At 43.4% G+C, this 14019-nt stretch overlaps 1 protein-coding gene across 5 annotated transcripts in view; it reads right to left on the reverse strand.

Moving 5' to 3' along the window:
• The window catches only part of CDK6 (cyclin dependent kinase 6), a 136548-nt gene extending 125107 nt beyond the window's left edge, over positions 1–11441 (reverse strand). Inside the window, exons 1-2 of one of the 5 annotated variants that reach the window (XM_083860013.1) lie at positions 10321–11441; positions 7690–8175 (exon numbers count right to left, since the gene is read on the reverse strand). In XM_083860013.1, the coding sequence (XP_083716139.1) occupies positions 7690–7922 (233 nt within the window). In that variant the 5' untranslated portion in view covers positions 7923–8175; positions 10321–11441. Of the gene's footprint in view, positions 1–7689; positions 8176–9162; positions 9270–9735; positions 9755–10205; positions 10266–10320 lie in introns of those variants that run through there. The other 4 variants (XM_083860012.1, XM_083860016.1, XM_083860015.1 and 1 more) reach the window with 4 other exon arrangements.
• Positions 11442–14019: the final 2578 nt, after the last annotated feature.

The following is a 14019-nucleotide window of genomic DNA, read 5'->3' on the forward strand; positions in this document are numbered from 1 at the left end:
ACTACTCATATAAAACATTTTTTATTCTGTGTAAAGAAAACACAACTGTGTCGTTAGAAATTTAAGATCTGATTTTAAAGGGATTATTTAGTAGACTATTTCCTTTTTTTTTCTAATGATGGGACAAATTTTCAAAGGTAAAGGGTAAATAAATAAATAAATATACAAATCAATACAATAATTTGGATGCAATGAGGTATTTTGAAAAGAGTTCGGAAATCAACAGTCATGTTTCCACTCTTTGACAATCATCTCATCAAAAACTTCCCAAATGGCAGTTTCCCAAATGGAAAATGTCAAAGGACCCAATGGAAAAAAGCACTCATTGGAAAATTCTGAAGTGGTTTATTTATTAAATACAAATTCTTTAGACTTCAAAGGTATAGCTATTAAATAATTGTGCCTGCAAAATTAGAAGTATTTTTCAGAATATAAGAAGATATGAAGAATATGTATAAGTGGAGAAACACAGCTTAGTTATATATGTATATGGGCATACTTACCTTCTGATAATTTGTTAGATCATTAAGAATCAACTTGTTCTGCAATACTGGAAAATAACTAGACTTCATACCAAGCAAACAAAATCTTCAATATACAGCAAAGTTCTGGAATGAACTACAATTTCTGTTTTGCTTACTGTTACAAAACTTTATGGAATAATTTTAAAACTTCAGAACTAAATTACATCACCTAAGAATTATTACAATGACAAATAATCACCCTTGATGTCAAATTCATGTTACTACTCTGTCAGCATAGCTTTATTACCTATTCTGCATGATTCGTTTTAACTTTTAATAGAAATATTCTCCAGAAATAAGGCTGTAATCTAATATATGAATAAGAATCAGTATCTGTGATTCATATTCTGATGTATATTGTCCTTGAACTCTATTCAGAAAGATGTTTTAAAATTCAGTGCATTCTTAGTATCGTAGCTATTTCTATTGGATAATGCACTTAGACCTGTCCTAAGCTTCAAACAACGGCTTAAATCCCACCAAACCCACCTGAGTGACTTTGTCAGTGCTTTAAGTCATAGACTCCAGGTCCAGCCCACTCTCTTTTAAACCCTCACAAAGCAAGCAACTTTTCTTCTCCCTGCTCTTCCATACTTCAGCCAGAAGTGAGTACCATGAAGCAAACTGCAAAGTCTCAATGAATCTACCCTGGTCCCTGTCTGTAAGTGCGGACTATCCACTCTCCTGGCATCTAAACCTTTTCAAGAAAAGATGCAGTTTTGAATCCTGGACTCCACTCCATTCCCTTGCCTGGAAGTCACAGCCTGCCACCAGCAATGGTTGTGGTGGAAGAAATTGGTTTTCCATTCCAGGCAGGACCCAGCAAGCGTAAATCTCTTCAAGAACAGCACAGACATAACCATACACAGATTTAAAGGAGGAAGGGAGCACTGAACATAATCTAAAATGACTAACATTTACTCATACAAAGACTGGAAACATGTGTTTTTTTTGTAAAAAACTTAGATTTATAATGAGATAAAATATTTTTAAATGGTCTTGTACTCACTCCAGAAACTAAATTTCCTAAGGCTCAGAAGTCCATTTCATACTCAACCCTTCCTTCCTGATATGCTTTTATCTTGTCCTGTTTCTGCCAGATCATATATTAAAATTAAATCATCACATCTATAACCAACAAGCAATTCATATGACTGGCAAGAATATCCTTGTTTTCCCTGTACATGCTCATTCTGTGTACTGTAAGGTTGCAAGCAGTTAATGACAGGCCAGCATTCATGTCCCCCCTGCCCAGTGTCCTCTGACAACAAATTTCTCCAAGTGCTATGTGCCCTGGTGAGTGGCAACCACATCATCTCCCGTTGCCCTCCAGCCATCAGAAAAGCCAGTACTTCCAGGCAGGCAGCCCCCTCCTCCCCAAGACCTTTGCAGTGTCCCTCACAGTGGCCAGTCAGTGCAGGGATGATCTCCCTTGCATTCTGACCAAAACTGCTCTCCAGCCTGGAAATGCCTTTCCCTTGCCAAGGCATTTCCTGTCTTCACATCTGCCTTGAAGACCATCCTGTTTGTGTGAGACTAAAACTGACTCTGAAGCTCATTCAGTTTTTCCTTCCCATTACTCATCCACCATTTCTACCTCAGCTGAGATTCATCTGCCACCCAAATATTTGGCAAGTTTCAAGTTCAGTTTCTTTCGCTTCACTCCATCCCTGTATCTTATTTTACTCTTTCTGTGTGCAAGACAATCTTTCTAACTAGCAATGCGAAGATCACCATTTCTTTGTCTCTAGGGGCCTGCCAGATGCCATACTTAGTGATGCTACACAAAAAAAAAAAAAAAAATTGTATTGCACAATACAGCACACTGTGCAAGAATGACCTCATAGACTAGAAGTTTAACATTAGCTTGGCAGAAAAAAGAAGGAAGGAAGCAGAATTCACTAGAGACAAACACCCCCTAAAATAGAAATGTTTCACTTGACAGGATGGAACATCTCAATAATTTTGAGAACATCATCCTTTCAACTTATTAACAGTACAGTAATAAAGCCAGAAGTCAACATCAGCATCACCAAAAATTAGAAAGAGAAATAAAATTAGCTACTGCCTTTTGAATTTTTTTCCCCCCTGTATGCTTCCCCATCATTTCAGTTTAACAAACAGAAAAAAAGCAAAACAAATACATTCTCAAATTGTCTTGCAAAAGGTTAACTAGGTATGGATGATCTGCTGCAGCTATGTTCTGAATGCTCTATCAGGTTAGACAGTGACCTTTAAGACATTTATAAAAAGACCTTCTAAGTATGAGGAAATTTTAAGTCTCAAGCCATTTATCCACCTCTGGGACCTCTGAGCAAGGTCAAACAAGTGCTGGTCTTTATGTGAGCACATGCAGGGATGGGGGAGTGACGTGTGCGCCACTCTCTCTCCCCAACACTCAGGTGGCCTTGCCAAGGCAATCACTTGATGGGCTCCACCAAGCGCTCAAGTGCAAACCAAGAGACAACAGCATGGACCACTGGACTGCAAAAGCAGGGAAAAAGCAGCATGACATGACTCCTGTACCATAGAGAGCAGTTTACAGCGGCATTTATAGTTCAATGGGTATAAAATAACATAAAAACTCGAACACGGCATAACTGTGCAAACAGTCATAATTGCTGTATTCCTGCCCACTGATTTGTATACAAAAAAGAATGAGGAATAGATTAAGACTTCCAGTTAGGTGGATCATTCTGTTGAACCTAAGTCAATTAGCTGGGGCACATATTCTGCAAAGTAACAGGAAGGAGATAATCAAGATTTTTAATTCCTGCATGGTTATGATCACTTTTAATGGCAAGATCTCTGACACTTACCTTTGAAATAACAACCCAGACTAGATTGTATTTTAATAGGTCATTTTCAATACAATTTCGGTTATTTTACAACTGAATACTTACTAAACCATGAAAATACTAAAGAAGTTGTATTTATAAAAGAAAAGTTATGAGACAGGAAGCAAAAATATACAGCTTTGAATTTTTGTTCAATCTGCTTAAGGTTTAATGCTATTAAAAACTGTTAAATATAAATATGACAGAAAACAAGCATGCCAAGAACTACAGTAGTCTGTCTTGCATATCACCTTCCCAGAGTGCAAATTCACAGTTTGATGATGATTAAGATATGGAGAAAATTATTCATCTGATTACCAGCAGGAGAGAGATAAAATGAATGCAAGATACAGCTGAATTTACCATTATAATCACAAGATGAATTTTTACACATATCTTGCAGCAGGGTTTTACACACAGGAATTTCCTGAATCTAATAGGTCATTTATTCCTGGCAAAGTCTGGTCTTTATCTACATATATTTCATTTTTCCCAACTAGAACACTAGCAATAAGCTATGTAAGTGCTGGACCAGCTTCTTCCAGATTTACCTACTGTATACATTAAAGTTTTATTAAAGCATTACATCTTATTACCTAAAAGGTGAGCTGGAGGAGCCCCTTGATCATTCTACCAGCTACAAGGGACTTTTCCAAGCCCACGACACAACTATTTTCAGATTGATTTACAGTAAGCTTTACTCTTGAAGATTCTATTTTTAACTTTGTTTTGTGCAAATAAATAGAATAAAATAAGGTGTCCTGGCAGAGAGGAGCTCTATAAAAAGGGTAAATGTGAACACAAAAGGATTTTAAGCACATAGCAATTATCTTAACTGCCTTCTTCCCATGCCTACCTATACACCATTCTTAACAGTCTTAAAAAATTTTAGATCAGTCCTCCTTATTTCCATTACAGTACAGAGATTTTCATTACTGTCAGTGTTCTGATGAAGATTTTATTTCCCTTTGATTCTCTTCTTGTAGCCTGTGTTGCTTTATTCTGCAGTGAAGTCTTATGTAATTTCATTATCTATCTTTGTCAAAGCAACTGTGCTGTGAAAAATGCATCTCTTCATTGTACAAATATGGAAATTACAGACTTGAAACAAAGGAACACAAAACAAAGCTCTCATAACTAGCAAGCAGTAGCATGGAAAAATATGATCAATATACTTAAAATTATTCTGTGCTATCTCTCCCTTATGGAGAAAATTCTCTTCCCTAGTGCCAAGCACTGGAAACCAGTTTGGCTCTAACTATTTCTCAGAGGAACTGAATCTACAACTGTTAAAAGACCAACCTGGGCTGGAATAGCAATGCTAGTCCTGAATCCTGGTTCTATGACCAGCAAAGCCACAGAGAGCTCTACCTATGCCTAGAAAGTACTGGGTCCTTCCCTACCAAACTGTTCTTTGCATTTAGCACCACTTCATGACAAAAGAGAACTCCTGGGCTGCTGAGATCCTTACTGCACTCTCTGGAGAAGCACAGAGCTACCAATTGGAAATGACACTCAGCCTAAGTTCATGTGGCCTGTGATCTCTGCTTTCAGCTGATGCCAGAGTACCACAGTGGAGCACAAGGCCTTTGCAGCTCATCTGTACAAAGTCTGTCTACATTCTGACTCACTGAATGGCTGCTGGTTTGCATTGAGCAACTCATGGATCACACACGCCACTACTCACAGGTAACAGATACAACACAGTATTTGCAGTTCCAACATAGTTCTCTCAGGCTAGTTGCTTGTAATATTCAGAAACAAAGTAGATGTCCTCTCGAAATCAAAAATATTTGGTTTAAAATATTTGTGCTGTTATCCCAGTGCTGTGAAAACAATGTACATTTTAAGCCAGTATGCAGACAATGCATTTGGAATTGTTTTTATTTATTAGTCTGGCGATGATAGCAGTTTCCAGAATGCATGCCCAAACAATTAAAATATTTTGAGTATAATATGTTCAATAAGTACAATTAGATCAGCTGCTTAAAATTGCAGAACTTCTGTTATAGCATTTCCTTTTCTGAGTATATTTGCATAATACAAAAATAGATGTTTAATTCCAATAAATTGCAAACTCTTCTACTATATTTTGTAACAGAACTGAGACATTTAAATGTTTTCAAACAATTCTTCCATTTAGAGGATATGATTCTGGTCACTCCAGAGGGTTCCTATCTGCTCTACAGATTAAAAATAAGGACAAAAGAATGAGGTTTTGAATAGCATTCCTCACATTCATCAAAAGAAAGAATGTTTGGAACTGCTTATCTTATGCTTTTTTGTGGAAAAGGTGTGCAACCAGTGTCCTAGGCACCCTGATCTATTACCAACCAGCCCCTTGTGTCTGAAATGCTGCTTATTCCAAAAAGGTACAGGCTTCACAACACCACTATGAGGACCTGGAACACACTGGCACAGATTTTAATATTGAAATTATATTCTTATATTGCTAGTTGAAATACTCACTGCTTTGCAGAGCATTAGTTTTCATTCAAGCTTGTAAAAATATCTGAAGCTTCAATGTATTTATACAATGCTCTATTGAGATTCAACTGCACTTAAATCAAGCAAAAGAAGCCTGCAGTTGCATAGTCAGTTCATCAAATAGCTCTTCGGAAAACAAGAACTGTATTTTCATTATTTAGCTGCATTCAATATTAGAAAGCTCTTAAAAAGATCTTTTACATCATATGGAAAGATGTCAGTGGTAGAAAAAATCTTAAGTATTATGTTCAATTATTCCCAAACAAGATTTAGCTTCAAATACATAAATGCCTAAACTCGGACAACTAAGTCCTCATTTTCTCCCATAAATTAATGGGCTGCATTTCAAAGATTTTGACAACTCCCAGTTATTCCTCTACTGCCAAGGAAGAACTTAGTGCGTGCTCCTCTAAACCAAGCCACTTGATTCAGTGATCAAACATATGATGTCCACTTCTGAAGTATACCAACTAAGCCTCAGGCATTACCAGGTGCCAGCCAAAATAATGGTTATTAACTGAATTGTGGATTTGCTTGATGGGCAATGGAAGTGTAAGCTGCAGCCTGTATGTGTCCCATTGCTCACTAAAGTGAGACTGATGACATGCACTCCATGATCAGCATTTCAGAACACATACGCTTGCCTATTCAGTTTTGAGATAAAGGAGACTGTGACATTACACTGTCTTGAAATGAACAAAAGTTAATTCATCTCTAGCAATTGACTTCCGTAATTTAAATATTATTCTTCTGTCTCATCTTTCCTCTTGCACCTAATAAACACTCCCTGATCTCAGACCCTACAAAAAAAGATGATTACATGTGCAAGGCATTTTGAAATTCACCTGTAAGTTCAGAGTATCTATTTCTCTAAGACTGAAAGAGTCTTGGTGTTAGTGAGGTACAAAAATGTTTTCCTTTTGCTGTGTAATATGTGCGCAAGTAACACAAAGAATGGGAAATACTCTTGCTAATATAGCACCACCAGCAAGATGCTGACCAGTTTCAATCTGGGTATCTGCAAAGTGAAACTTACTTCTTGAAGTTCATAATTTTAATAAAAGACTCTCGAAGGCTGCTGAAGGTTTGTAGCTACAGAAAAATGTAAGAGGTTACAGTAGGGCTAGCCTTATCACTGAGAGCACAGGCCATTCATCCAGGATTTACGCTATTGACACAACAGAAAGGACATCCTGGGGCCACTGCCACCATTTTGTGAGTAAGGTCTGACACCTGTACTTTTGCCCTCTTGGTAGCACAAATCAGCAGCTCGTGGAGAAAATTAGTACCAAAGAGTACTCAACCATAAGGCTGCCTGAAAAGCTTGAAGTCTTAAGCTGTTGCTTCTCTTTAACATGATAATATATAGCTCTCTATAAAAGCATCTAAAAATGCAAAATGCACATTCCACTACTGCTCTCATTCTTGCTATTTCTATAATGAACAGAGCTACTAAAAATCAGCTGCAGCTGGCAGTACTAATAGTTCAGACAAAACCAGGGAGAGGTTGGGTTTTTTTTAATTTTCTCTCACGCCTGAGGAACTAGGATATATATGGCACCTTGCCCATCCATTCCAACACTTAAATCACACACCTATGCCTCTGGAGATGGGTGCTTGTGTGTGTGGGAGGCGATGCACAGGGATGAGGTGAGGTCTGGCAGGCAGCACCATGGCCTGTTGAAACCTCAAACCACACTCCATGCACACAGTTTAATGCTCACTTCAGCCACAAACCCAAACTAGTGTCCATTCCATTTATGTCTCCAAACTCTGACTCACCCAATTCATGTATTATACCCAAGACCCTACTGATTGGGACAGTGGTCCCACTTCCTCACCTGACCACGTTGGGGTGTTCAAATGTCTCCAGGTGCCTCAAAACTGCCACCTCTCGGATAGTGGACAGCGGCATCCCCTCCTCGCTGGTCTGCACCCGTACTCGCTTCAGCGCAACAAAGCGACCTCCGTTCTTCAAGTCTCGGGCTTTGAACACCTTCCCGTAGGCTCCTTCCCCAATCTCAGCCACACATTCATACTGCTGGTCAGCCAGGTTTGTGCTGTCCTTATCCATGCTGGCACCAGTCCTCTTCCTCCTCTCCAAGTGCCTCGAGGTGGCTCTCAGTCTCACCTACTTTCTGAAAACCAGTACTTTGCCCGGGTGCAGATGGCCACGCACTTGGTACCTCTGCCAGAGAGGCCGTAGGAAACTCTTGCCCTCCTGCTCTTGTTCCTTTTCTGTACTGGCCACAATGTGCCTCCTCTTTCGGCCACCAGGAATTATCATACAGTCTTTGGGAGCATTGCCTGTGTAAAGCCAAACAAATCTGAGGACAAACCAAGCAAGAAAAGTGAGTTTAGTTCAGTTTACTTCATGACTTTGCATTGTTCAAAACCTGCCAAAATTAAGCTAATACAGTAGATAGCTATATGCAAAGCAAAATCCTGACGGAAAGGAAGATGTGACCCATGAGGGTGACATATGTATCAACGTCTCAGAGTGACTGATACACTACAAAGTTATCACGCTCTGAGCAGAAGGCCGGGCACTCTGGCAGTCACTCGGCTACAGAGCAACAGCATGCTGAGGGGTTTTACTGAGAATGGGCTAAAGATGATGACCCTGTGACACATGTGTGATGGGGAGCTAACCATGCATGTGTGAAAGAAGTGTACGTCCAAGAACTTATGTCAGGATTTCAGGACTCAAAGTTTTCTTCGTTGAATGTGGTGGAGTCCTGGATATGTATTTTGCTGTATTATTGTCACTTGCTTGTAAATAATAGCATTTGGAGGTTTCTGCCTTGGTCTGCTCTCTCCTGTGCTAAGCCCTTCATGAACAGATCACAATCACATCGCAAGAAACAAAGCACCTATGCAGAGGTGAAATACATGCTTATTTAGATGACAATAATATGTTATGAAGCATTGTGTGCTGAAATAAATTCAGAAATATGCACTTCAGCAAATTCGTTAACAAGCAAGGGTGTTGGCTGTGGACACTGTTATATGTGTCACTGGCAGCTCTTTGCAAAGCAGCATGGTCAAAGATGTCTTCAGGAACAGCACGCTCTGCTGCAGAGTGCATGAGGCTGGAGGGCAGAAGCACTTCCTTCTGCATCCAGTTTCATCCACTTTCTGCAGGACTGGGCAAATCCTCTCCCCTCACAAAGATCCACATCAATTCCTTTCCCCTGACCCTTATTAATACAGCAATACAGTGATCGCCATGACTGTAGCCCTCTCCTACACCACACTTTTGCCGTGCTAGAATGAATGAGTTCCAAATAGGTGAGTCGGGGATTCTGACTTACTTAAGTGGAATTCAAGCACAGAGCTCCACGCTATTCTGCACCTTAGATGAAAATCGCAATCTGAAGGAAATCCGTGCCCAGCGCTCATCCCTTCTCCTCGGCTGCAGCCAGAGGCAGCTCCCCGCCTCGTTCGGCTTCAGTTCCCAGCACAGCTGCCACCCCCAGCCACCGGGCAGCCCTGCCTCCCCCGCCTGCAGCATCACCGGGCGACACGGAGCGCGGGCCGCCCCGAGCCCGGCGTGCGGGGGATCCCTACCCGAGCCCGGTGTGCGGAACATCCCCCGCCCGAGCCCAGTGTGCGGGGGATCCCTACCCGAGCCCGGCGTGCGGAACATCCCCCGCCCGAGCCCGGTGTGCGGGGGATCCCTACCCGAGCCCGGCGTGCGGAACATCCCCCTCCCGAGCCCGGTGTGGGGGGATCCCCGCCCGCCCCGAGCCCCCGGCGCGGCCGCCCGCGCCCCTCCCGCCCCGCGCCGCGAGCAGGGCGCCCCCGAGCGGCGGGCAGCGGCGCCGCGCGTGCGTGGCGGCGGGGCCGGCGGGCCTCTGCCCCGGCGCGGCCGCGTGGAAACTTACCCGTGCTCGCCCTCCCCGGGCACGGCGGGGCGCCGGGGCTGCCCCCGGCCGCCGCTGCCCCCGCCGCGCCGCCGAGATCCCCTCCGCGGGCGCCCCGCAGGCGGCGGGGGGTGGCGGCGGGGGGACGCGCGGGGAGCCGCGTCCCTGCGCTTCCTCTCAGCGGACGGGGCGGGGAGGGGGGGCCGGCTTCGCCGCTCGGCAGGACGCCGAGGGAACCCCTCCGGCGGCTCCCCCCGAGGGCACCCCTTCCCCCGCGGGCCCCTCCGCGCCCCCGCACCGAGCCCGAGGCGGCTGCGGCGGCACCGCGGGGCGCGCTTCCCCGGCCCGGCCGCCCAAGGGACGCGTCCGCGGTGCCGCCCGCGGGGAGGGGGGGGCGCGCCGTGCGGGCTCCGGGGCCGGGCGGGGAGGGGGCGGCGTGTGGGCCACGCCGCGGGGCCGGGTGCGCGGAGCACATGGGCGCCCCGCGTTACCTGGTGTGCGCCGCGGCCGCCTGCACCGCCACCGGTTCCCCAAATAATCCTCAGCCCCGGGGGGTGGAGGGGGGGGGGGGGGGAGGGAGGGGGTGAGTCCTCTTCTAACACAAACCTCCCATTGAGCGAGGCGGGGTGGAGAGCCGGCCCGGGGTCTGCCCCTTCACATGGCGATGTCTCCGGCAGGTCCCGGCAGCGGCCGCCCGGGCCACACAGGTAGCTGCTCCGCGGCTCGGCCGCCCTCGGCTCGCATCTTCTGCCGCCGCTACCGCCGGGCTGCACCTTGGCGCAGAAGGAGCTCGCACTCGTCCCCCGGCCCGCTCCTCCCGCCCCCACCCTGCCCGGGGAAAAGGAAAACGCAAAATAAAACCGGCGGCCCCCGGGAGCTGCAGCGCCGCGGTCTCAGCCCCGCCGGCCGCAGCCCGCGGTGCGGGGCTCGGGCACCGGCCCTGGGCTCCGCCGCTGCCCCGGCGCTGCGCTGCCGCTCCTCGCTCGCTCCCCCGGCCTCTGTTCTGCCTGGGAGCAGCAGCAGCTTGCTGCCTTTTTTTTTTTTTTTTTTTTTTTTCCCCTCTCCTCAACTTTTTTTTTTTCCCTTGCTTTCCCACGCTGGCTGAATGTGACTTGACCCCGTTTCAAAAAAGTTTGACATAGTGCTTCAACATTTCCGCATTCCTCCCCGACTACAAAGGCTGCAGCCGCCTCCTTCTGCTTTCTGTCTCTGCTCTCTGTCTTCACACTCAATGAAATCCTTCATGTGCCCCTGCCAAAGGCAGCCGCATACCGCAAGGGTCGCCGCGAGCGCCGCGGGCAGGCACGGCCTGGGGCGAGCGCCCCGGGGGGTCCCGCAGGCCCTGCCCGGCCCCGGCCCCGGCCCGGCCCCGCCGCGCTCGGCGCTGCACGGGCGAGGGCTCCGCCGGCTGCGGCAGCACTGAGAGCCTGACTCATTCCTGGAGCTCGGCGTGCGAGCCGCTGGGAAATAACCCTTCTGGGGTTTCGGTTTTCCCCCCACGCCTCCATCATGGGATATAACTTTTTTTTTTTTTTTCCCCGTCCAGAAAAACGCGAATTCTTTTATTTCTGATTCCCCCCACCCCCCCTTTTTTTTTTTTTTTTTTTTTTTTTTTTTTTTTTTTTTTTTAATTTGCTAGTTTCCATTCACAGGCAGCGCAGAGCTCTGGCAGGAAGTAAGCGCCCATGAATGCTTTCAGGAAGCATCAAGAAACTTCATTGCTGAAGAACCCCCAATCACAGCACAGTCTTTTCCCTGACAGAATTGCTGCTGAAGACGCCCGGGGCAGGGGGGCAGGGAGAGCAGGATGTGGGGAGGAGTAGGGTGCATGGGCAGCCCATTTTCTGATGCAGAGAATATTCTGTATGCAGCCAATTCCTGCAAATACTGAAATTCAGTTCAGGGGGAAAAAAATCACAAAACAAATACCAATCAACTCCGTCTCCATGGAGAAAAAGCATATGGCCAAGTTCCCAGTTCTCCCAGCTGGTACCCTACCCTCTAGCAGGTACCGTACCCTCTAGCACATGCTCTTCTGGACCTCAAGGATGATTATGATACAGCTCCTGAACCACCTCATACACTGTTTAACTAGGAAGGAATGGACTGAAATCCCCTTTTACAGTGAGAAGTGTAATTTAACTAAGTATTTTTATAACTACGAAAAGTGTCGGTCTAGAACTTGGTGCTCTACACTGATTTAGAAAAACTAAAAACTAAAAAAAAAAAAAAAAAAAAAAAAAAAAAAAAAAAAAGGCAATGTAATATTGTACAAATGAAAATAATCCATATCAGAAAGAAGCATATAATTACTCTATCTGGGCTTACAGTGCTAACCAGCATATATGAAATCCTATAGGTTAAATAAAAACTGACTTCAAAACTGACTCCAGCAATTCCACATGCCCTTCCTATTGCTAAGAGGTTTAGAAGCAGCACCCGGAGGGCCAGCAAGGGGAAACTGGTTGAGGGCAGAAGGGAGACCCCTGATTTCCTCCAGAGAAAAGAGGAAGCTGGTACCACTCACCTTTAAGGAAAAGGGCAGTGGCATGAGAGTTTTTGCAGGAGACCGTGCATACTTTTCAAGAATTTAATTTATACTCACAATATATTTTCGTTTAAATCACAGAAATTCCTCATCAACTTCTGAAGTCCATGATTTTTCAGAAAAATATGCTGAAGTTAACAGCAAACCTCATGATATTTAAATGTAAAAGTGTCACAGATTCAAACACACAGATCAAATATTTGTTCTTAAAAGATGTGAAAAATCACATCATATTATGAGGTTCATATGTACACTATCTCCCTTCATTTTCTTGTTTTGTAATTTCCTTTCCTTTCCTTTCCTTTCCTTTCCTTTCCTTTCCTTTCCTTTCCTTTCCTTTCCTTTCACTTTTGGGAGGGAGAAGTAAAGCCTTGGTTGCTGCTCCCCCTGAAGATCTCTGGATCTTTAAACTCCTGTCAGGCTCTTTTGCAAGGAGGGGCTGAGGGGCACCGGGTCCTTTGGCCAGACAAATATACAGCCTCACATTCAGGATGAAGATAGACAAAAGATTTCTACAGTACCCTGATATTTACTTCTGTGCCCAAATGTGCTGGTTTATCATTCTTCTACTAAACAGTGTTCAATGCATGATCACCTTTTCATCCCAAATTCTCCCAATTTTTGGGAAGTATATGTAACTGTTCCGTCCTTTAAAACTTCTAGCTGCCTTTCTGTGTGGTGATGTCAGGAGAGATTGCCATGGGGGATTATATGTTCATACTGTCAAACTGAATGAATTTATAACGGAAAAGTGCCCCAGAGTTAATATGGCTTTATATGCTCCTCAGAGGTTTTTGAAGGACTTTAAAAAAAAATGATGTGACTAAGTTTTTTCCTCCCTATCTGAAGTAGTCAAACTACTCTGTCTCCCAAAGTATAAAGAAGCTATACAAATCTGTAAAATTACCTAAACTAATTTTCTCAATTTTCACAAGTTAAATTATTTTAGAACAAAATTTCCAAATATGATTAAATATAAACAACAGACAAAACATATGGTATTAAAAACAATTTGTTGAGAAGAGGCTGAAATTACTTACCTGAATTGTCAGACTTGTTTGAAAATATAAATTCTACTACATTTGTTTTAAAGTTCAAAATCAAGGAGATGTTTCAAACAATATACATTTTGTACTTTTTGTACATAAAAAGTACACTGTGAATAATAGATATTTCCATAACAACCTTTAAAAAGGTTTAATCTTTTATGTTTGCGAAAGCAACATGCCTCTTGTAACATTTCTAATTTAGAAGATGTAAGAATACATTAACCTTTTATCAAAAATGGAAGGTTTTCCATAGAGAAATTAAGAAAACCCTTATTTCTTTTGAAGCTGACAATATTTTAATTTTTAGAAATTTATAGCTATTTTTGGAAATTAATGTTTTTAAAAGCTTATTAAATATTGTTACAAAATTAATTCTGACTACCATTTGTAGCTATTCTACACTTAAGTAACTCTAAAGTATTTTTTGTTCTAGAAATACAAAAATTTGGGAATGAGTATTGAAAGAGGAAGAAATTTCTTTCTGCATCACTGTTTTCTGATTTTACATCAAATTCTTCTTTGTGAAATTATGATTTTCAATACTTTTCAATTTCAATACTTTTCATTTCAATTTATTTTTCAATCACTACGATTTCAAAGAAATCAAGAAAGAGAGAATCCACTTATACTGAAATGAATTTAGAAAGGAAAATTCTAATATATTATTTAAATAAAACTTCAATCAAACTCCATTAAAATTACAAAGAA

This window comes from Zosterops lateralis, assembly GCF_965231275.1.
Source record: "Zosterops lateralis genome assembly, chromosome: 1".
Lineage (NCBI taxonomy): Eukaryota > Metazoa > Chordata > Aves > Passeriformes > Zosteropidae > Zosterops > Zosterops lateralis.